This window comes from Myotis nattereri (genome assembly GCF_964212035.1).
Source record: "Myotis nattereri genome assembly, chromosome: 1".
Taxonomy (NCBI): Eukaryota; Metazoa; Chordata; class Mammalia; order Chiroptera; family Vespertilionidae; genus Myotis; species Myotis nattereri.
Genome location: NC_138075.1, coordinates 21,077,012 through 21,100,394, shown reverse-complemented (window position 1 = coordinate 21,100,394; position 23,383 = coordinate 21,077,012). Strand labels below are relative to the sequence as shown.

At 46.0% G+C, this 23,383-nt stretch overlaps 1 protein-coding gene across 7 annotated transcripts in view; it reads left to right on the top strand.

Moving 5' to 3' along the window:
* Nucleotides 1-1,978: 1,978 nt before the first annotated feature.
* ADCK1 (aarF domain containing kinase 1) overlaps nt 1,979-23,383 on the top strand; it is a gene marked incomplete at its 5' end in the record, with an annotated part of 106,373 nt that continues 84,968 nt past the window's right edge. For all 7 annotated transcript variants that reach the window (XM_081083852.1, XM_081083850.1, XM_081083849.1 and 4 more), the window contains 2 exons: nt 1,979-2,113; nt 5,350-5,433. In XM_081083852.1, coding sequence (XP_080939978.1) covers nt 1,979-2,113; nt 5,350-5,433 — 219 coding nt within the window. The remainder of the gene's footprint in view (nt 2,114-5,349; nt 5,434-23,383) is intronic.

The window sequence follows — 23,383 nt, the reverse complement described above, 5'->3', positions numbered from 1 at the left end:
TAATGTTATTTATCTAATGGTTAGGTGTAGGGTCTTGGTGACCTCCACCACCCCTCCCCCTTCAAATGTATGTTGTTATGAGAGGTAACTCAGGTGAAAGTAAAAAGGCAAGTAAACAGAAGAGAGTAGGTGATCCATTAGCAAAGGGTTTAATAATGAGAGGTGTTTTTCATGGACTGACATATTTCACGGCTGACAGGGTCTTTTAAAATACCCTGAGGGAAGCAACTCATTTGCATGTTAAAGACTCCCTGACACCTTCTGGAAAACTCCAGCTTCAGTCTATTTAGACACAGTTTGGCTCCTATATCATCTATTTTATGTTTTTCAATTTCCACCTCTTTTATTTCTGCGGACATTTGTATGAAAACCAGGTCTTGGGAGTTATGTCTATTTCGCAGCTGCTTCCCCACCCAGAGATTGTCTCAAGGCTAAGGGTGGCCTCATCGCCTACAAGGACAGATGTGGAGGATGGTGCACTAGGAGATGGGGTTCAGAGGAGGCGAGGGCTGGGAGCTGGTGCTGGGGGTGCCCAGAGGGGGATGGCTATCCAACTGGCAGCCCTGGGTATGTGATTCTCACCTGGGGACGTATGTTGTTACTGGCTCTGTGCAGGCTCATGGGGTATAGTTTATCCATTCATTGATTGATTCACTTAGTAAATACTTTTGGAATACCTACTATGAGCTAAGCCAAGGTTTGGCCAACGATAGCTTGAGAACCAAATCTGGTCACATCCATTACTTTACGTGTCATCTAGGCTGCTTTTTGCCTTGAGCTACAATGCAGGGTTGAATAGTTCTGATATTGTAGCCTGTAAATAAAAAAACATTTACTGTTTGGACCTTTAGAGAAATAGTTTGTTGACTCCTGTTCCAGGTAGGACAACAGCATGTGCAAAGGCCCTGAGGCCAGAATGTGCCTGGCATGTTTGAGCAACAGCCAGTGCCCTTGGAGTGAGGTGGCAAGGGGGAAGGTGGGAAGGGCTGAGACCCTGGACGGAATTGGGCAGTCAGGTCAAGTAGGATCTTGTAAGTCATGCCAGGGCCTTCACTCTTCATCCGAGTGAGGTGAGACCCCACGGGAGAGTGGTTTGCTGGTGCATCTCTCCTGGGTTCACCTCTCCCTTGGGAGCTGCAGCTGTGGCTGAAGACTAGTCTGATTAGAATTCCCAGGAGAAGCAGCCCACTGAGTGCAGTAGCCCCAAAGAGTGACTGTGTAGCCATGGTGGACTGGGCAGGTACAAGTAGGGTGGGAGAAGGTATCATGGGGTCAGAAGCCTACTTGGTCCCACTGACTGTGAGTGTGGGTTTGGTTAAACCTATCAGGTCAGCAGGTGGACATTGAAACCCTGACCGTAAAGCGCCCTACAGCTCTGTGAGTGTCAGTTATGGTGTTTGCACTGAAAGAGCTCACAGTCTAGACAAGGGGCAGTCTGTTCTAACGAAAATCAGCCAAATGTGGAAGGCTTACCTGGCTGCTTCTGACCTGGGCATAGAAGCCTAATGACGCCTGTGTGTGCATGGTGGTTTAATAATAGTTACAAGTAACGACTGTTGACATGCTCTGCCACTTTTCCTATAGAAAAAGGCACGTCTCGTCACATATTCATCATCTTTCCTCTTGCCCTCTTTTTCTTCTCAGCACTTCATACCAGCTGGCATTCTAATATATTATGTCTGTGTGCTTATGACCTGTCATCCCACTTAGCGTGTAAGCACCACATGGGCAAGGGCTGTGTTGAGAGTTGGCTTGTGTGCTGGGTACTGTGCTGAGTTTATTATATACATGATCTTATTTTATCCCAACAGCTTTTGAGTTCGGTATGATACTGTCTTACAAACAAAACTGAGGCGCAATGAGATTAAGAAAATGACCCAAGATCATACAATCTATTAAGAGCCTAGATTTGAATCCTGGTCTGTTTATGAAACTCAACTGTTCCTCTTTCTCTACTTGCCTTCTGCAGTTTGGGAACATGGCCAGAAGGGCTCTCAAGCTCGCTTCCTGGACCAGCATGGCTTTTGCTGCCTCTGGCTTCTACCTCTACAGTAACAAGTACTTGGACCCTAATGACTTTGGTGCTGTCAGGGTGGGCAGAGCAGTTGCTACGGTAGGTGTTTTTTTTTCCAATTGGGGGCGGAAAGGAACTGTCATATTACGTGCAGGTGTTCATAGATGTAGCAGATGGACATGCTGGTCACACATTTGTGGAGCTACACATGTACCTATCCTTACATGTGCAAAGCTCCCTCTACACTGTTGCGCAGGCATGGATATATACTTTCTCATTCCGACATCCCTGTATACACAACCTCTGCCGTCCTGAAGTTAAGGAGAGTAGGATTGTACAGGATCTTTGTGTGAAAGCCTACGTTTTAAGTTCCATATCTGATTTTAGTGACAGACTCAGAGGACAGCGCTCCTCGGTGAATACCTGAAAAGAAGGGTTTGCCATTTTGATTAAATTGTATCAGAAAACTTGGTCTCTCTCTCCCTCCTTCTCCCTCCCTCTCTCCCTCTCCCTCCCTCTCCCTCCCTTTCTCTCTCTCTCTCTTTTTCTCTCCTCCCCTCTCTCTCCAATAAGCTAGTGTGAATGGTTCTTGATGCAGGGCTCATAGTCAGCATCTAGGCCTCAGAGAACTTTGGGGATTCCCTCCAGTCCCCTAACTGACTGAGAATCTGAGTTGACGATGTGACCATTGATGGTTTTGCCCACTGGCTCAGGAGCATCATTCTGTTGTGTGTCCTCTGTGGAAGGTAGCCTATATCATTGTCCCATTTGCTTGTGGGTAGATTCCTACATGCTTCATGCTTTCTTTCCTCCTCTGTGTCCTGCAGGATGAGCTCATCCTTTCTCCCCCTGGGATAGCTGTATTCTGATGCACAGTCTGTTTGGGTTGTTGTCCAACCATTTCTTTAATACTTGGTGTTATCAAGTCTTCTCCCTGGCCTAGCTCAGAGGGGAGGCTGCTGTAGTGCCTACCTTCTAGGGAAAGCCAAGTCAGAGAATCACGACAGACAATAGATAAGCAGAGCATGGACTATGTAACGATTTCTGTGTTTTTTGAGTGCCTTTTTGGGGTCTAGCATTGTCTCATATGCTTTGAGGAGTAGAAGCAAACTGTCCCACTTAGACAAAGCTTTGAAGGAGCTTCTGGCTGAGAAGTGCTCATGTGAATGGGTCAGAAAACAATCTACAGCCATGCACTGGCTCAACATGAGTGACTCGGATGACCACTGCTGTGGGGCCTCAGACACAGGAGTGAGCCCTTGGGCTGGGAGTCAGGATGAGTGCCATAGGGGAAGCAGGGTTTGATAGAGCTTTAGGGATTTGAACAGTTGGACAGAAGGGAGGAAGGTCTTTACCAGTGCTTTATAAATCAGCCACTAGGTCAGGGGTGGGCAAACTTTTTGACTCGAGGGCCACAATGGGTTCTTAAACTGGACTGGAGGGCCGGAATAAAAGCATGGATGGAGTGTTTGTGTGAACTAATATAAATTCAAAGTAAACATCATTACATAAAAGGGTACAGTCTTTTTTTATTTTAGTTTTATTCATTTCAAACGGGCCGTAGTTTGCCTACGGCTGCACTAGGCTGTGCATTCTTTAAAGCAGTGATTCTTTTGAGCTCGGCGTGTCAGCATTTTGAAAAACCCTAACTTAACTGGTGCCGTGTCACATATAGAAATTTTTTGATATTTGCAACCATAGTAAAACAAAGATTTATATTTTTGATATTTATTTTATATATTTAAATGCCATTTAACAAAGAAAAATCAACCAAAAAAATGAGTTGGCGTGTCACCTCTGACGCGCGTGTCATAGGTTCGCCATCACTGCTTTAAAGGAGAGGGCTCTGGTCTTGACTGTTCTTCTGCGCTGCTTAGTGACCAGGTCTGGGTTGTGGTTGCCATTCAACAAGTATATGTCAGATGGAATAAAGTTTTGGGGTGTAGATGAAGGAACAAACTCCTCTCAGTATCAGCTTTGTAAGCCCCTTTGTTGTGGCAGAATGCACGAGAGAATGATCAGCTAGCACTCTGAGGGAGGAAAGTTTAACCTTTATTTCGCAGATCTGCTAAGTAAAGGGGAATTCCAGATCCAAACCTTGAACTGAACTCGTGGGGAGGCTCTGACCTATATATCTCCTGTGGCAGGTGGGCCCCTGAGGGTCCCTGCAGCTCTGCCCGTCAGTCTTGGCGGGGCCTTGGGGGCATGCTCCACAACTCTGCCCAAATCAGCTGTGGCGGGGCCCTGGGGTTAGGCTCTGCAGCGCCACCCAAGTCTGTCAGAGTGGGGAAGTAAGACTACAGTTTTAACCAGATACTGAACTATGTTGCAAGCCCTTCCCCTGCCCCCCCTTATTTTCCTTTTCACCTTAACCTCTAGGGCAGTGATGGCGAACCTATGACACACGTGTCAGAGGTGACACGCCAACTCATTTTTTTGGTTGATTTTTCTTTGTTCAATGGCATTTAAATGTATAAAATAAATATCAAAAATATAAATCTTTGTGTTACTATGGTTGCTAATATCAAAAAATTTCTATATGTGACACGGCACCAGAGTTAAGTTAGGGTTTTTCAAAATGCTGACACGCCGAGCTCAAAAGGTTCATCATCACTGCTCTAGGGTGTGAGTATGTCCTCACTTTAACCTCAGTTGCTCAATTCTAAAAGGGCATATTTGGGCGAGGCAATCTCCACAGTTCCTCCATGCCTGAGATATCTGGGAGACTGTAGTCTTCTGATTCACCCGGGGTTAAGGGGTCTTCTCTTGGAGTTTTGGCCAAGGGACCAAGAATCAAAACTTATGCTGCTAGAGCCAACATAAATATAAAATTATGTTTATTAGTGATACAGACAGTGGGATAAGCTTACCCAACAGCCCTCATTCAATTAGTATTTACTGAGCATTTACCTATATGCCTGACACGGTAAGGACAAGCCCCTGCGCCCATAGAGCTGAAATTCTAGCACAGGGGAGACAGTCCATATACAAGGAAACAAGTGAGCAAGGTAATTTTGGATGGTGGTTTGTTATGACAGACAATTGAGAGTTCCTGGTGGGTGAGGCAACTTTAGATTGGAACTCTGCAGAAGTGGCCTTTGTGCAGAGCTCTGATTAGCAGGAAAAAGCCAGCCAGGTTAAGACCTGGGGGCAGAATCAGGGAAAAAGGAGACGTATGTAATACTTTAAACAATAAAAAAAAAAATCTGGGGGCATAGTGTCTGAGGGGTGGGACTACCGGTTCCCCAATGTTAGGGGCCTGCAGCTTCAGTTCTTTGGCAGAGGGGTCCTATTTGATGCCGGGGCACTAAGCTTTCCCCTTCCTTGCTTCACAGACAGCTGTCATCAGTTACGACTATCTCACTTCCTTGAGGAGTGTCCCCTATGGCTCAGAGGAGTATGCACAGCTTCGCTCTGAGGTAAGGACTCATGGGACCCGTCTGAGCCAGACCAGGACTGAGTAAGTCCCGAAGTGGCTGCAAAGGCAGCACACTTCCTGTGTGCAGGGGCCAGTGTGGGGATCGAGGATGGGGTCTGGGGAGGAAGGAGGGAAGGACCACCTCCTCATTGGAGGTGCTGTGGCATCCAGAAGGGGCTGGGCTGCCAGGCTGACATCAAGCTGGATCCTGTAGTGCCAAGACCATGGATCTACAAGGCACTGTCAGGGAGGCTGGGGTGTGTTTCTGGGATGACTCAGGAGGAAGGAAGGCTCTGTCTCTGAGATAACTCAGCTGGCTTCCAAACTGCTTTGTCAGGCAAAACCAAGTTGAAAGAGGTTAATTGTTTTTCTGTCCTCTGAGGGCGACACTGGGGCCTCTTGTAGGCCTCTGGGTGGAGCTGTCGACTCCACACAACTCTGTTCTCACTTGGAATAGGGTGGTTGATTTTGATGCTGTGACTAGATATGCCAGAGAGTTGGGGCATCAAATAAGAGGGCATCTTTGTTGAATGTAAGTTGAGTTTGGGGTCAAATGTAGATACTTATGGTTCCTCCAGAAAGATATGTCTTTGCTCAGCTCTTTGCCCCTTAGAAAATTCCAAGTCATCCTTCCAGACTCAGCTCAAACACCTCCCCTTATCAATCATCTTTGGTGGATGGAATAATTAATTTTTAAAAATTTATTTAACATTTTCATTATGGAAATTTCAGCCATCCATAGGGGTAGAGAGAATAGTGTTATGAAGTCCTGTGGGACTGTCATTCAGCTTCATCAATGATCAATATTTTGTTAATCTTGTCTTATTATTTCCCCCTTTATTCCTTTGTTTATTTTTTATGCATTTATTTATTATTATTATTATTTGTTGAAGTACTTAAAAGCAAGTCTCAGGCTTCGTATTATTTCATGTGTAAGTACTTCAGTATGTATTTCTAATAGATAAGGACCTTTAAAGAAACCATGATCATACCTAACAAAAATAATTCCTTAATAACTTCTAATGGTCCACATTTAAATCTTCCTTGTTGTCCCCCAAAAATATTTTTAAAGTTGGTTTGTTCAAATCTGGATCCAAATAAGGTACAAATGTTGCATTTGGTTGATGTTTCCTGAATCCTTTCAAATCTATATTTCCCCTGCCTCTTTTCTTTCATTATTTTTTTTTGAGCTTTTTTGCTTATTGAAGAACCAGATCATTTATCCCCTAGAATTTTCCACATTCAGGATTTGGCTGATTGCATCCTCAAAGTGTCATTTAATAGGAAATAGTTTTGCATGGCACACAATTCAAAATATATAATATTTGAACATACAAAATGATTCTCAGATCTCTGTTCCTCAGGTTCCCAATTTTCCTGCCTGAAGGAGGTCATTATTTCCTGTGTATTATTTTAGAGATAGATTCCTCTTTGAATTTAATCACCCTACCTTTATTCCTGCCACAAATGATAGTTGGTCTTTTTCTCTCTTAAGACTATAGATTCTGTTCAATCAGGGATTGGGTCTTTTTTATAACTTCTACCTCTAGTGATGATGCCCGGGATTGAGTTGATTGAATGCCTGTGTCAATGCCAAGCTGCACCTGCTAGCTACTTGCCTTGCGAGAGGCCCCAGAAAGAGAGTAAGGTTTGGAATCAGAAGACCTGAGTTTGTGCCTCAGCTTTGGCGAAGTCCTTTTGGGAGCTGCCATTTTCCTTGTCTGTAGGCTGGAGATGGTTATACCCATCATTAAGGAATATTTTGTGAAATGTAAATGTAAATGTAAATTAGTCAGATGGCTTCTAGAAGGTGCGCTCCATGGGCACAGGGACTTGTCTGTGTTGTGTTTCTCTGCGTCTGAAGCACCTACAACAGGATCCCGGGCACAGTAGGTTCAGAATAAAGGTTTGTTGAATGAATGCATGAGTGAAAGTTTGTATTGGAAGGTCTCAAAGTCTGTAGCACTTAATGCCCCCCCCCGCCCTCCCCCCCTTTTCTCTGCCCTCCTTTGTCCATCTAACTAATGCTATGGGCCTTGGAACTCACCAGAGTAACATTCTGCAGAGAGGGCCAAGGGCAGAGCAGGCAGGGGCAGGGGTGCCATGGAGACAGTCGCCTTCCATGTGTAAGTTATCTGAAAGGCCGGGGTGCCGCAGGGCCTGGGGAAATTGAATAAGAAAGTGCAGCCTGGCATTTGACAAGAGGGCAGCACATGGTAGTTGGCACCATATAACGGGCATGGGCTGGCCCTAGAGTTGTGCCTTGGAAGGAGGAGCTGGCTGGCACTAAAGAGAACAGGTAAATACTGCAGGAGTGTGTTCTTCCATCAGAACACTTATCTGTTCTCAACCGAGTGACTGATAAAGGAGTGAGCGAAGGGTAAAACATAATTATCTCACCTGTCAAGGCAGCGTCCCCAGGTCCTGGAGTACGCCAGAGCCAGGGGATGAGCTTGGCAGGCACTTTCAAGGTTGGTGCTCAGCTGATTTGGATCTCAGTGACTCAGCCCTGAATCAGGAGGGGGTGGGACCCGATGTAGAGTGTTTCCTAGGGGCCCAGTGGCACTTTGCTAAGCAGCTGAGGGTGTGGGGTGGGGCCCAGGGGCTTTGAGAATGAGATCCCTGGTGCTCAGGATGCTTGACTTTCAGACAATGGGCTGGAGGATGTAGGACAGTTTATTCTGACCGAGGGGTTGGGGTAAAGTGGACATATCTTAATTCTACAGCTCAGGAACCATTCTTATCAAGAACCATTCTAAAAAAAAAACAAACCATTCTCATCTAAACTTTCCTTTGGGGAATTAGTCATGTCTCAGGTACTCACCATCAGGTTTGAATGGGGCTCATTCTATCCTCAGCTACAAGAGTGGGCATGTGACTTAGGCCCATTCCTCTGGCCCTAGAGATTGATTCAGGGAGGGCACCTGTGCCAGGCTGGGCAGTGAGCGTAAGCTCCAGGACTTTTGGGGGTGTCTCCCATAGGACAGTGTCTTTTCTGCTGGATGAGCAGAGAGTATAGGATGTTGGCTTAGGGCTACTGGTAGCCGTCTTGCCCCCTTGACTGGAAAGCCCATTTGTGAATGCAGCCAGTATTGTGGAGAGATGTGTCATTTGAGTCCCTGGATCTAACGGAGACTAAAGCCAGACTACCGCTAGACTTTTTAGTTATGTGTGCCAGGAAATTATCTTTTTGCTTAGCATGGTTTGAGTTCAGTTTTCTATTACTTGCAAATAAATGAGTCCTGATACACTGGGAAATCTCAGAGGAGCAAGCTGGATCTTAAAGCACAATCAGGGTTTTGATAGGTCACAGCAGGACTTATCTCTCAGGAAGAAATGAAATTCAGAAATTCCAAAATAGTATGAGGAGAGGTTTGGATGGTGTGGGTAGAATTTGAGCCATTTTGGCTTCTGGCTCACCACAAAGCACCTCTATCTGTAAAGCAGTAGCAGTGGCTTTGCCCCAACTGAGTTTGTAAGAACAGAGATGAGAGGCTTTACTTAATTAAACATGGGGATTATTTAATCCAGCCAGAGCGGCGACTCAGAAGCACAGAGTTTGCCTTGTTGGCTCCTTATCATTTTAACGAACAAGTTAATGATTCCTGTTGTTCTTATTTCTACGTTTATTAATTGGAATTCTTCTATAAGGAAGAAGTGTCCCTTCTCCTTCAGTTCTTTACTGAAATTTTTTTTTATCACTATGAACTCATGGACACTTGTTTTTTTTTTTTTTTTACAAATATTTATTTTAAGTATTTTATTGATTTTTTTAAAACATATTTTATTGATTTTTTACAGAGAGGAAGGGAGAGGGATAGAGAGTTAGAAACATCAATGAGAGAGAAACATCGATCAGCTGCCTCCTGCACACTCCCCACTGGGGATGTGCCCGCAACCAAGGTATATGCCCTTGACTGGGATTGAACCTGGGACCCTTGAGTCTGCAGGCCGATGCTCTATCCACTGAGCCAAACCTGTTAGAGCATGGACACTTGTTTTATTCTATGAGTTATAATCCAAAAACAATTATTATTAATTTTATTACCCAAATTGTTCAAACGGTGGCCATTGGGAACTCATCAGATTTCTCCTGTCTTTTTATTTTTTTAAATATGTTTTTATTGATTTTTTAGAGAGAGAGAGGAAGGGAAAGGGAGAGATAGAAATGTTGATCGGCTGTCTCCTGCATACCCCCTACTGGGGGTTGAGCCTCAAACCTGGACATGTGCCCTGACTGGGAATCTAGCCAGTGACCTCTTGGTGCATGGGACGATGCTCAATCCACTAAGTCACCCTGGCCGGGCTCCTGTGTCTTTTTGATACGCTTTATCATTTTTGGACACCATCTCAGTTTTTGGTACCACAAGATGCCCCAGGCTCTCCTTATATTTTCCTTGCTCTAGCCTTGTAATCAATCACTTCTCCTTTTACTGGAGAATGATATTTAGAAACCAAGGTGTGGATGCATATGCTTTTGGGGTGTTATTGTTTCTAGACTCTCCAAAGAGACAGAGCCAGGAAATATATGTACGTTTACTTATTCATGAATACACTCATCTATCTTTATATCTATCTGTTCACCCATCCACTCACCCATCCATTAAAAATCATGAGTTCATACTGTTATCTTCAATTTTAGTCTAACATCACAGAGTTCAGTTAGCCTTCTCCCTTTCCTTACATTTACTTTATTTTTCTGACAGTGAGAAACCTGCCTCTAATTATCTACAATATATTAACTGATTTGTTCACCCCCAGTGTAGTTAAAACTCCCAAGGAATACAGAAGTAGGGACAGTGGCCTCAGATGGGTGAGACTGAATTAATTAGGGGGTATTTGAGCTGGGTTTGGAAAGGTGGTTAAGACTGAAACCCATGGCACTGAGGACAAGATGATTTTGGTTGATGGGTAAAATTTTAGAGATCGTCTGTAGGAAACAGACATTAGTTCTGTGTCTGGAGACTAGGGTAAGGGTGAGAGAATGGACACACTGGCAAATACAATTAGAGGTAGGTCATAGAGAGACCAGATGCCAAGTTTTATGCCATGGAAACTTCTAGAGCGAAGTTTTACTAAACCTTAAATGAATGCGAATGCTTAAAGTTACCAGTTTCTGAATATTTTTTGAGCTTTTACTCTGTCAGATGTCAGACAGTGAGTAGAAGAGTGAGCGTGTGTGTGTGTGTGTGTGTGTGAAAGAAAGAGAGAGAGAGAGAGAGAGAGAGAGAGAGAGAGAGAGAGGTTGCATGTGCCTTTTCCTTTCTTAATCAGAGTCCTACTAATGAGAGGGGACCTTGATTGCTGCTGTGACTGGGAAGTTTGCTAATTTATTTATTTATTTTTTGTTAATCCTCACCTGAGGTTATTTTTTTTCTGTTGATTTTGAGAGAGAGTTGAAGGGAAGGGGGGGTGGGGGAGAGAAACATTGATGGGAGAGAGACACATCGATTAGTTGTCTCCTTACCTGCCCTGACCAAGGGTGAGAATGGAACCTGCAATCCAGGAATGTGCCCTTGACTTGTGAATTGAACCTGGGACCCTTTGATGCTGGGGCCAATGCTCTAACCATTTAGAAACACTGGCCAGGGCATGACTAGGAAGCTTTTTAGCAGAATTCAATTTTGTGTCACTAACTGGGTCACTGGGCTCCCATGGTATCAGATGCTTTAGGACAGCAGTGGGTGTCCTATTAGTTACTATAATACTTAATATTTGGGCATGGGGAGGGAATGATTAGTGCTCTTTTCCTCCTTGCCCAAGAAGCAGAACCCAGGAGTTGTAGGACTCTGGCAGGTAGGGAGCAAACTGTCAGCCTGTTACTGATAAATGCTGGGCTGGAGCATGTGTCCTGGGTCTGTGAGTGAGTGGGCTTTGTTGGACTTCTCCCCTGAACTTGTTAGACTTATCTACCAGGCAGACTTGGCAGGGCAAGCCTCTCAGGGGCCTGCGTCCTAGGTCAGGGAGGCGCTGAGTAACAGTGCTCTGCAGGTATGAAGGTCCCAAAGGGGAGGAGAGAGGAAGGGGTGAGCCCACCATGCTGTGCTTCTCCCAACTCACCAGCTGCAGTTCCTCCTGCCACAAGGCGTGAGGGAGAGGGAGAGGAGAAGTCAGAAGCATTACACCCCTGATGGCGCTCCCTCCACGTGCTTGTGTGAAACAGAGATAGGAGGTTCACCTGCAAGATTTACCCTCAGAATGGGAGATAGTTTTAAATGTGCTGCAAGGACCTTTTGTGCCTACTAAATTCAGCTAGCCTTTACACCTGACCTTGTTGAAGGACACAGGTGCTTGAGTAGGGTATAGCAATTTTGGCATTACTGAAATCCGAATTAAGAGGGAGGGTCATATGCTGGCACTCTTAAGAACCATGGCATATGGTAGGGTGTTTGCAGGGGAAAGGGACTCAGTATGACCAGTGGATATTGGCCAGAGGAGTAGAGTAAGGGGCTACGGTGGGGTGATGCCTCTGTTTATAATTATTCCATTGAACTTGAGGAAGCCATCTTTGGCATCAGCTAGCTCAAGCCTTTGATATTCAGAGGTGGAACCGGAGGTCAGGAGGCGTGATGTCACTTCTTCAGGCCTCCGCAAGTTTGTGGCAGATCATGGGCTTGGGCTTGGATATCCAGGTCTTGTCCAATCTCTTATTTTTTGCATTTGATACTTGATTGTCTCCATTTATCAATTTTCAACTTGGGGGAAAGCCAAGTTGGGTAGAAAGTGGAACCAAAGAAGCTTGGGCAGCTGTTTTTTTTGTTTTTTTTTTTGTTTTTTTTTCATTATGGGGACCGGGACCACACGCCCGGACCCTGCCAAGAAGAGGAGGGTTGGGCAGTTGTTCTTGCCAACTAGCTGCAGTGGCTGCAGTTGCTTTTCCTTGGGGTCCGTCCCCCCTGGTGCGGGCCCTGAGGCTGATGTGCTGCTTGGGGTCAGTTTGGGAAACACAGGGCAAGAGGAAGAAGGGCAATAGAGCCTCCTCCCTCGTATTCCTTTACCCATTCACTCAATCAACCAAACAGTAATTCAACGAATAATTGGAATTTGCACTCCTCGGTAGAGGGGAGTGTAGATCCTAAGCAGTGGTCAGCACACTGCGGCTCACGAGCCACATGCGGCTCTTTGGCCCCTTGAGTGTGGCTCTTCCACAAAATACCGCCTTCTGCGCACGGGCCACGAAGTTTCCATCGCACTGTACGTGCGCGCCCGCACGTGGTATTTTGTGGAAGAGCCACACTCAAGGGGCCACAGAGCCGCATGTGGCTCGTGAACCTCAGTTTGCCGACCACTGCCCTAAAGGAATTGGTAGATGCTAGCTCTGTGCTTTGGGAAAACGCTTCAACTCTTAAGCTATGGAAAAGCTGCCAGTTTGCAGGATAACCATCCTACCAGCTTAGTGAAGGCAATGCAGTTGGCAGTTTAAAGAGCTTGTTGTTCTGCAAGGGGAACTGTAGCAGTGTCTGGCTCTTCAGGAATATTCTCTGAAAGCTGGGACCATCCTGGCCAAGTCAGGACATGTCTCCACCACTTTCCATCTATTTTTTAAACATATTTTTATTGATTTCAGAGAAGAAGGGAGAGGGAGAGAGAGAAACATCAATGATGAGAATCACTGATCGGCTGCCTCCTGCACGCCCCCTACTGGGGATCGCACTCCAGCCCAGGCATGTGCCCTAACCAGGAATCGAACCATGACCTCCTGGTTCATAGGCCAACACTCAACCACTGAGCAACACTAGCTGGGCCAATTCTTCCATCCATTTTAACCCATATTAATGGAGCTTGCTGTGTGCCAGATTCTGTGTGAGGCCCAGGCTCAGAAGATGTAAAGGAAAATAAGATGTGTCCTCTGCCTTCCAGTTGCTCACAGTCTAGTGAGGAGGTGGGTGTGAAATCACAGTTGCAGGAGGATTGATTTGCCTTCATTCCAGCTCCGGTTCCTGATGGCAACTAGCTCCTGGGCCATGAAGAGCGGGGATAGGAGCCCTACAGGAGAGGGTCTCCTCACCCAGCCGGGCGTGGGGTGCATGCCCAGGAAGGCCTCCTCCGGAGCAGTGGTGTCTAATTGTGCCACAGCTCTTTTGCATGCACGGTGTCTGTCAACCTGGGGTGGAAGCTTTTCAGTGAGCTTCCGTGCCCTCTGTGCCTCTTTTGCTGGTCATCAGGGAACATTTGCCTGAGAGTGTTCTGCCTAGAGGAGGAGAAAAATTGAATCCTTGCTCTCTTGGTGACCGGCTTTTTCAGTTTGTGATAATTTCTGCAGGAACATGAGCTGCATTTAATTTGCTCTAGTTGGGTCATCTCAGGACCAGGCCTCTGGAATAGGATGAGAGTCTGTGATGGAATCTAGCACGTCCTTTTTTAGTTTTCTGTGTACCCAAAGCTCTCTGAGTACTGCATTGCAAAGCTGCACAACTTTCTGCAGTGGCCCTGACCCCACAGCCTTCTGAACTTGGGGAACATTCCATAGGAGTGGGCTCTTGGGCCTTGGTGTGGTCTGGGGAGAGATCTGAGGGGGTTCACTCCCACCAGTGGGGATGCTGGAGGAAAATCTGGCATGACCCCAGCTTCCCTTGGAGGGGCTCACAGCACAGTGGCTTCTCTGTAGTTCCTAGCAGACCACTCAAAGCCCTTGATTGCTGTAGACCACAGCCAATAACAATGTCCCATCTTGCCAGGTTTGCGTATTTCTTGTCTTTTTAAAAATGTGAAATATATAAGACCTAAGAAAAGCCTGCTGTGTGCCAGGCTAATGTATAAAAATAATGTAGTGATTACCCCTGTATTCACTATTTTAGAAATAACACCTTACCCTTACAATTGCAGCCCCCAGGTACTTCTTCCCTGACTTCAGCCTTCCTCCTAGTTAACCAGGCATGAGCTCAATCATGATTTGGTTGTTTATCACTGCCATGGACTTCCTTACGACCAGCCATTTTTTGTTTGTATGATATTTTTCATTCTGTTGACTCTTTTTCAATTACTTGGTTTTGTTCTAGGGAAAAATGTCTGTGAAATTGCAGATTTGATAGGCTAGCTCTCTCTTTTTAGGGGGTCTAATGCATATGCAAATAAGCATTCTGGGTACCACCCCCATTTGCCTCTTTACCACATTTTTGCACACTGTCACTGGTGCCGGTCACACTTTGAGAAGCACAGGCTGCACTGTCTATAGTAGACGCTGGCCCAAACTCTGGCTTGCACCCACCATTGCCTTGGTCTTTCTCCTGCTGGGTTTGGCCCCTCTCTTTCCAGCTCTTCTCTTCTCCGAGCTCACCCTTTTATCTCCTGGTGCTGCTCCAGGCTGGAAGCTGTCTGTTGTGGTGGTGTTTGCTGCTGCTGTTCAGAGGCAGTGATCACTTTCCAAAGGCCACAGCTGAAATGAAACAAAATAAGCCTCTGGGTTTCAGGTGATGGGAGGCTGTTGTTGTATGCAGCGTTTCTCCATCCTGATCAGCACGAGTATCACATTAGCTGATTCCTCGTTTGCATGTGTCTGCAGTCCCCTTGCCAACACCGTCTGCCTGGACACACAGGGTTGCTTCCTCCTGCCGCAGAGCAGCAGCTTTCCAACTGCCGGGCCACCTGGTTCTTGTACGGTGGGTGGAGGAGGGCAGAGCGCCCTGCTCCCCAGAGACAGTGCTGTGTTGAGGTACTGCATTGACCTGCACCTAATGGGGCAAGAGCTGGAGAAACCACAGCTGCTGCCTATTCTTACCTGTCTCACACCCTGTCCCAGACTAACCACAGCTGGGCTTCCCTTTGCTGATTACATTTCCCGCTGGAAAGCTCCCAAGTGGCCTCTACCTCTGCCGTGGGTAGTGCAGGGCAATGGGTTGAAGCTATGTGATGAAGGATTCAGGGTGGGCATAAGCTGGGACTTCCTTACCACCAAGGTAGGTAGTGGCTTACCAAGGGTGACATCTGTATCTGGAAGGGCAGCTTTCCCAAACCGGGAGAGATACTGTCTGCCTGTCTGTCATGGAGGGGAGTGTGACAGCTCGCTGTTGGTAATTAGAGTCACCACCTGGACTGGCTGGGTGGGCCCTAACTCCCACCCAATTAGAGTCACCAGGGAAGCCTTACAAAGTGCAGACTTCTAGACCATACACTCTAAAGATTTATTTTCCATGATCCTGGGTTGAGGCCTGGAAAACTATATTTTTAATGGCTTCCGTTGCTAAGAACAAGTGTTTACATGGACTGAACATGAAGGGACAGGTGCTATGCTAGGAGCTCTCTATTATCTTCTTGAACTTCATTGCAACCCTGTGAGGTAGATATGATTGTCATCAGCCCTGTTTTACAGATGAAGAAACTGAGGCAGATTGATTAACTTGTCTGAGGGCCCACAGCTAGTAATTAGGTTTCAGTTTCCTGTGATTGCCATAACAAATGACCACGAATCGGTGGCCACTGACAACAGAAATGTATTCTCTCATAGTTTTGGAGCCTGGAAGTCCAAAATCAAGGTGCCAGCAGGGCCACACTCCTTCCGGAAGCTCACAGGAAGGATCCTTCATTGCCGTGTCTGGCTTCCGGTGGCTCCCGGCACTCCTTGTGGCTGCACCACTCCACTCTCTGCCTCCATCTTCTCTTCTCTTTCTTAAAAGGACACTTGTCCTTGGAGTTAGGGCCCACCCAGCCAGTCCAGGGTGATCTCTTCAAGATTCTAAACAAGGCCCTGCCAGTGTGTCTCAGTGGTTGAGCATCGACCTATGAACCAGGAGGTTCACGGTTCAATTCCCGGTCAGGGCACATGTCTGGTTTGTAGGCTCGATCCCCAGTAAGGGGTGTACAGGAGGCAACCGATCAATGATTCTCTTTCATCATTGATGTTTTTATCTCTCTCTTCCTATCCCTTCCTTTCTGAAATCAATCAATTCTAAATAATGTCACAATCACAGGTTAGGATATGGTGCCAGCATTCAACCCAACCGGGTCTTGGATTTATCCGCAATAGTGTGGCTCCTGAGCAGGTGCCTGTGACCACTTGACTTACTGGCTGTCTCTTCTGGACTGGCTGACCCCTAGATTCCTCCAGGCGAGCTGAGGTGTGGATTTCTTTGCTGTATCAGGGAGTTTGAACCCTTTGTCAAGCTTTGAGAAACCAGTGTTTTCTGCTACCTCTCTCCCATCCCCTCAGCCCTCTGCCATTTCTCCCTCGAAGCCCTTTGGTCTCCCAAATTCTCACAGCTTCCTGTGCTCAGGAGGGTGGGCCACAGGGGCCATGAGGCCATACTCATCCTGGCCTGGCCAAGCTGCATTTCTCTTGCCTCACCAGCCATGCCTCCAGGATAGGAATTGCTGGAGTAGCAGGTATAGTGAGAAGGCCATGGTATACCTAATAAAGTTGATGGAAGGCACTCTGCAGCCATAAGGGTGAGCGAGGCGCTTGTTAATAGCAGTAATAATCAAATAGCCTGTTCTTGATTTCCTGCTTCTTTACTGTCTTGGCCCCAAGCAGCTATTTTCTAACAAATTAAAATCTACTCAGCTTCCTTTCTGTCCCTGAGTAAAACTTCCCTCAAAGCTCTTGCTGGCGACAGCAAGCCTTTTTAATAGACTTTTCCTTGTAGAACCATGAGACATATGTCCAATTAGCAGAATAACTTCCCTTAAATATACAAATAAACTGTTGACTGATAATGGCGGGACATATGTGAGGCTAATTTAAGGCAGAGTGGTTCAGGATCTGGGGTACCGCCCCCTTCCCCAGTCTGTTTCCAGGCCTCTCCTTCCCTGCAGTTTTTTGCTAATGGAACAGAGCTTCACGCCCCACATGCTAGAGGAGGAAGAGGGACATCTCTGTGCTATACACGGTCACAGCGCCAAGTACCTAAGCCACTCATTCATGTAGTGAAATTGTGCAGTTAATATTTAGTGAGCACCCACCACACCACGTGCCAGGCACTGTGCGAGGTGCAGGATATGCAATGGCCTATTCTTGAGGGGACCAGAGATAACTATCAGTTGATGGAACTCAGAGTGTCCACTCTAGGAGGCCAAGGATTCGATCTGATCGCTTGCTGCTTTATCCACAGCACTTGGAATAGCACTGGGCACGTGCCAGGCTCACTAAGTACTTTGTAGAGGATTCGGGAGGTTAGTAAACAAGATAATGTCAGCTCTTGCTGAGTGCCCTAAAATAGATAAAATGTGCTCATGGGATAAAAAGTGACTGAAGATGGGCTAGGGAAGGGCTCTCTGATGGGGACTTTTCAGTTGAAATTAGAAAGTGATGAAAGAACCAGTAAGAAAAGAGCTGAGGGAAGACTGTTAGACGAAGAGGCAGGGTGGGCTACATAATTTTTGGGGCCCACTGCAAAAGCAAACTGGGGGCCACTGGGCGTGGGTAAGTCAGTATCGCCTTCCTGTGGCCCTGCATCCTAACCTACAGAGACAACAGGTTAGGATGCAGGGCCACAGGAAGGCGATACTGACTTACCCACCCCCAGTGGTCCCCAGTTATCTCTGGTCCTCCTGTCTTTCAGGAGGTGGCAACCTCTGTGCTGGGACATGCTCAGAACCAGGATTGGGAGCGGGTGAGAGGTCCCTGCCAAGATGCCTGTTGAACTTGCGGTGGTGATGCGAGTCTGGGATATGGGGGGGGATTGAATAATGTGTATGACTCCGACCCTTCCTATTGTTAATGTAAAAAAAACCGATTGAAACCTGTACAGAATTTTTGTGAGTTTATTTGAGCCAAACTGTCGGCGTAGCCGGGAAGCAGAACCTCAACGAATTGAGATAATGCTTCAGAGAATGGCGGATTACATTTGTATTTATATATTGCAATCAAAGGAAAGGGATGTAGGTGGGTTACCTGAAAGCCATTGGTGATAGACTAGAGAGGCGGGAGAAGGCAAAGGGGGCGGGAAGGCCCTATGATTGGATAAAAAATAAAATGATGGACACATATTTAGGTGGGTGCAGGAACTTTTCATGATAATGAAGGAATTTGTGGTAGCTCCCTGGTGCCCAGCACATTAAGTTGTGCCCCAAGGGGTCCAGAAAAAGGGAAGTTACAAGTTACCTAGACATTTCAAAGGGTATGTTATCATAGATGCAAAAAGACAGATAGGCTCAGTTAAGGTAAAGGCTGACTTGTTAGTGAGGATATTGGCCTAGGATATAACTACCCACCATAACTGCTTTTAGTTAAAGTTTAATTTCAGACCATTCTTTGTGGTTACTTTCGGTCTTTGAGTTTGCAAGACTGCCATGCAGGCCTTCCCTGAGCCTGTCAGGTTAGCATGTGGTCCCTTTGTCCACACTATGTCTGCACCCTGGCACCCAGTGGAGATGAAGGGCAATGGCAGAGTGTAGGCCTCCCTCACCTGGGCAACCTGGTTGCCACCCTGGGTGGAAAGCAGCTGTGACTGTGGGGTGGAGGCGGGGGGCCCAGGAGCCAGGGTCCTGGGGGTGAGGAGTGGGCAGCCCGCTAGGGATTGGGACTTTGTGTGAGCTGAATCCCTCAGTGTGTGCTCCATTGTCCCATCAGGCTTCACTTGTAAAACACGAATTCGAAGTTAAAATTAAAAATTTCAAGACAGCTATTAGTTTCCCATTGCTGCTGTAATAAACTATCACAAACTTAGTGACTTAAAACAATGCAGATTTAAAAACACAACAACAAAAAAATACAGATTTATTCTCTTTCAGTTATGGAGATCAGAAGTCTGAAATGATTCTCACTGGGCTAAATTGAACACGTCAGAAGAGCTGTGTTCCTCCCGGGGGCTGCCGGTCTTTTGTAGCTTCTGAAGGCCACCTGCATTCCTTGGCTGGTGGCACCTTTTCCCCATCTTTAAAGCCAGCAATGTCTGGGCAAGTCCTCACTCTGACACCTCTCTGGTTCTCTTCTTGTGCGCCCCCTGTTCCACTTAACAGGACCATCGTGACCACACTGGGTGCGGGAAGCCACCGCTTGCAGATACATACTGTCACGAGTGTGCACCAAGAAACACGGAAGGCTGAAGGACCTTGGGTGTTAGCAGGGCTGAGGCTAAGCACGATTGTTCATGTTGAGATAGTGGTGGCTCAAGGCAATTCCCTAGCCTGATAATCCTTTTACTGTTTACCAAACATCACCTTTGATATGTCTGTATGCATTGTTAAAGGGCAAATGTGTATTCAAGTAAATAAAAGGCGGACCAGGCCAGAGGTTGGTGTGTCTCTTCAAGAAAGAGGCTCCATCTGGCCCCTCATGCCTTCTAAATTCATATTTCTTGTATAGCATTTTCATTTGTGCATCGGTCCCTCCTTTAGATCCTGAACCCCACCGTGAAGGTAGCGTTAACTGGGCCCACCTGTGTAATCTGAGATAACCTCTCTGTCTCAAGGTCAGCTGATTAGCAACCTTAATTACACCTGTAACCTTAATTCCCTTTTGCCATGTAAGGAACACACTCACAGGTTCTGTGTCATGGCCATCTTTGTTGGAGGGGGGAGTTGGCATTATTTGGCCTTCCATATTAAATCACAACTTAATCCTGTTACGATGAGCTGCCCCAATCACGAGTTTATCAAGAGAAATAAAGGTGAAAGCACTTGTGAAAAAAAAAAAATCACAAGTGTAGGGCTCAGTGTGGCCTCACTGGTCACATGCCCATGAAGCTGGCCCTGGGAAGAGGAAATTGCAAGCCTAAAATCCCTGAGATGGGAATCCGTGGCTCGGTTACAGAGCTGAAAGGAGGCCAGCGTGACGGAGTAGAGTGAATGACAGGCCATGTGGTACAAAATGAGACGGGAGAGGCTGGCTCAGGTTGAGAACACAGGAACAATGAAGAGTTAGGGACAACAGGTTGGGAGCTGCCTTTGAGTTTTCAAAACAAAATATATGAAAAGTTTCAGATTAAAAAGTAGAGAGAATAATATGAAGAACCATATACCGGGCACCTAGATCTAAAAGATGTTGCTGTAATCAATGCTGAAGAATTTTAAATGATAGAAATCATGGCTTTTCTCCTGTCATTTCCATGTGCATCTCTAACACGACTAAGTATTAATATACGCCTTACATTGGACACACATTATTTATGTGTTTTCCTAAGTATTCATGTCATTATCACCATGAACAAGAAAGTGGAGCTGACCACATGTCACATAATGAAATTAACAGGAGTTTTTTTTTGTTTTTTTTTTGTCATCTAATTCCTATGCATGTTCAGTTGCTCCCCAAATGCCCTGCCTGTTGATCTTCACATTGCACCTGAGCTTTGTACCTATTCCCTCTTAGCATCAGGCCTCTTTCTCTGAATCTTGCTGAGTTTTGTTTTGTGTTCCTTCCCACCAGCCCCCAACATCGCCAGGCTGTGAGGAAGTGAAAGAGACTCCTGTTCCACACCCAGGCCCATGGCCTGGACAGAGGTGATGGAGAAGGGAAGGGAAGGGAAGGGACACGAAAGGAAGGGAAGAGGGCTGACTGCATATGTTATTCTGCTTGTGGACTGACATTGGTTTTTCCTGCCTGTAATTGTCATTCTAGAAGTGCCATCACTCTTCCAGCGGCAAAGTAACTGTTGAGAACAAATTAATTATGTATCTTCTCAGTGTGTATGATTAAGGGACACATGGAGGGAAGGGTTCTCTTTAGTTTTTCTGGCAGCTAGGCTCCCAAATGGATGCTTTCCAGACTGAAGAGTGCGTGTCCTGGGCTCCTGTAGACATCTGGGTTTGTCTGTGTGGTGGCAGGCTTGCCCACTGGCAGGCAGAGTCACAAGTTGCCAGTAATATTATTAATCTTTTACATTTGCAGCATGTGCACTGTTTGCTGAGGGCTTGCACACTCACATCAGCTTATTCGTTGGGATTTCAGGGATGCTGGAACAACTTTCTTTCCTTAATACCTCCCTAAATCATTGCTGATGCTTGTAATTCCACCATTAGAGATTAATTTCTTTGGCTAAAACGTGTTCCCTATTAAAATACAAATATTCTTGGCAGCTGTGTAGCATGTTTTATTCATTAAGCTTTCTCAGCCATTAGCAGCTGCCCTCCCCAGTTGCCCCCTCCTGCAACTTTCTTTTTGGATGGCCTTCTCTGAAACAGAACCTATATTTTTGGAAACTATCCCATTCCATAGAATTCTCCTCTCAGTTGGGGAAGCTGGAAAACAGGCAGGTTAAAGAAACTCCTGCCAAAGTGACAACAACAGAAAACAATTTCCTGCATTACTACCTCTAGGGAGTATTTGCATTTGAACTGAAATTTTCTGGAGACACAGTGCTTAATGCACAGGAACCTGTACCCCTTCATTCTGTCCTGTCAGTGGCCTTACCCTTAGATCTCTCCTTTATTGGGCTCCCTGATTGAGGCAGAGGTGAGGGAGGGTCCTGGCTGGACCACCTTGATAGTAGATCCAGTTTTTGTAACTCAAATTGGGCATTGGCTTGGAGTGGTGTTCATTGTGGGTAGCAAAGAAAGTGGAGCGGACCACATGTAACATAATGCCCATTCTGCAGAAGGAAGATTGAGGTGTCAGGACAACTACAGTTGGAGTGGGGCTGGAATGAAATGTTGTCTTTAGAAGCTCAGTAAACACAGTTGTAGATTGTTAGGGTCAGAAGACACCTTAGAACAGCGGTTCTCAACCTGTCGGTCGCGACCCCTTTGGGGGTCAAATGACCCTTTCACAGGGGTTGCCTAAGACCATCGGAAAACACATATATAATTACATATTGTTTTTGTGATTAATCACTATGCTTTAATTATGTTCAGTTTGTAACAATGAAAATACATCCTGCATATCAGATATTTACATTACCATTCATAACAGTAGCAACATTACAGTTATGAAGTAGCAACGAAAATAATTTTATGGTTGGGGGTCACCACAAAATGAGGAACTGTATTAAAGGGTCGCGGCATTAGGAAGGTTGAGAACCACTGCCTTAGAAACAATCTAACTCTGGGAAAGCAAACATATTTCATTTGCTAACTCCGATTGATAAGTAGTTGTTGTCTTAGAGCAGAGTGGAGAATAAGTGAGTCTCCACCTGGGCTCAGTAACTGCTTGTTGTGGTGGATTAATGATGTCTGATGTGTGGTCACAGAGGAGAGACACGATGTTACCCACTTGCTATTCCTGATTCTGCTCCATCTCTCATTCACAAATGAGCCCGCTAAGGTTCAGAGAGATGGGATGATTTGATCAGGATTACATAAGTAGGGGCAGAATTGGCCCACAATCCAGATCTCTTGTGTCCTGGTTCAAAACCCTTTTTTGTCCTGAAGTATCAAGGTATTCTAAGAAATATTTCACTGTGGTTAAAGAGCACTGTGGTCTGGGAGTCAGTTTCTGGGTTCAGGTCCCAGCTTTGGCACTAGTTAGCTGGGTGCCTTTACCAAGTAATTAAACCTTTCTGAACCATAGCTTCTTCATCTGTAAAATAGGGGATAATAATTGTGTCTATCTTTTTGGGTGGTTGTGGAATTAAATGAGATAATACACATATTATCTCATTTAACACATAGTAAGTACTTAATAAGTGTTAGTAACTTAGTTAAAGTGTTTTTTTTTTTAATCCTTACTGAGGACATGCTTTCATTGATTTTAAAGAGGGAGAATAGGAGGTGGAGAGGGAGGGAGGGAGGGAGGGAGGGAGAGAGAGATTGATGTGAGGTTGAAACATCGCTTGGTTGCCCCCTAGGGGATCAAACCCACAACCTAGGTATATGCCCTGACTGGAATCTAACCTGTGAACTTTCGTTGTATAGCACCACACTCAACCAAACTGAGCCACACCGGTCAGGCTAAAATGTTACATTTTTATTGCATTGTCCTTCTAGATTCTTGCTGGATATGGACACATAACCTTCCCATGGTCATCCCTCTCAGTGTCCTTCAGAGTTACCACTCAACACCCCCTTCTCTGCGTTCCCTATGGAATGCTATGGGACTCCTGGGTTTGAAGTGCTCCTGGAATTGTAGTTTGGTCATGATGACG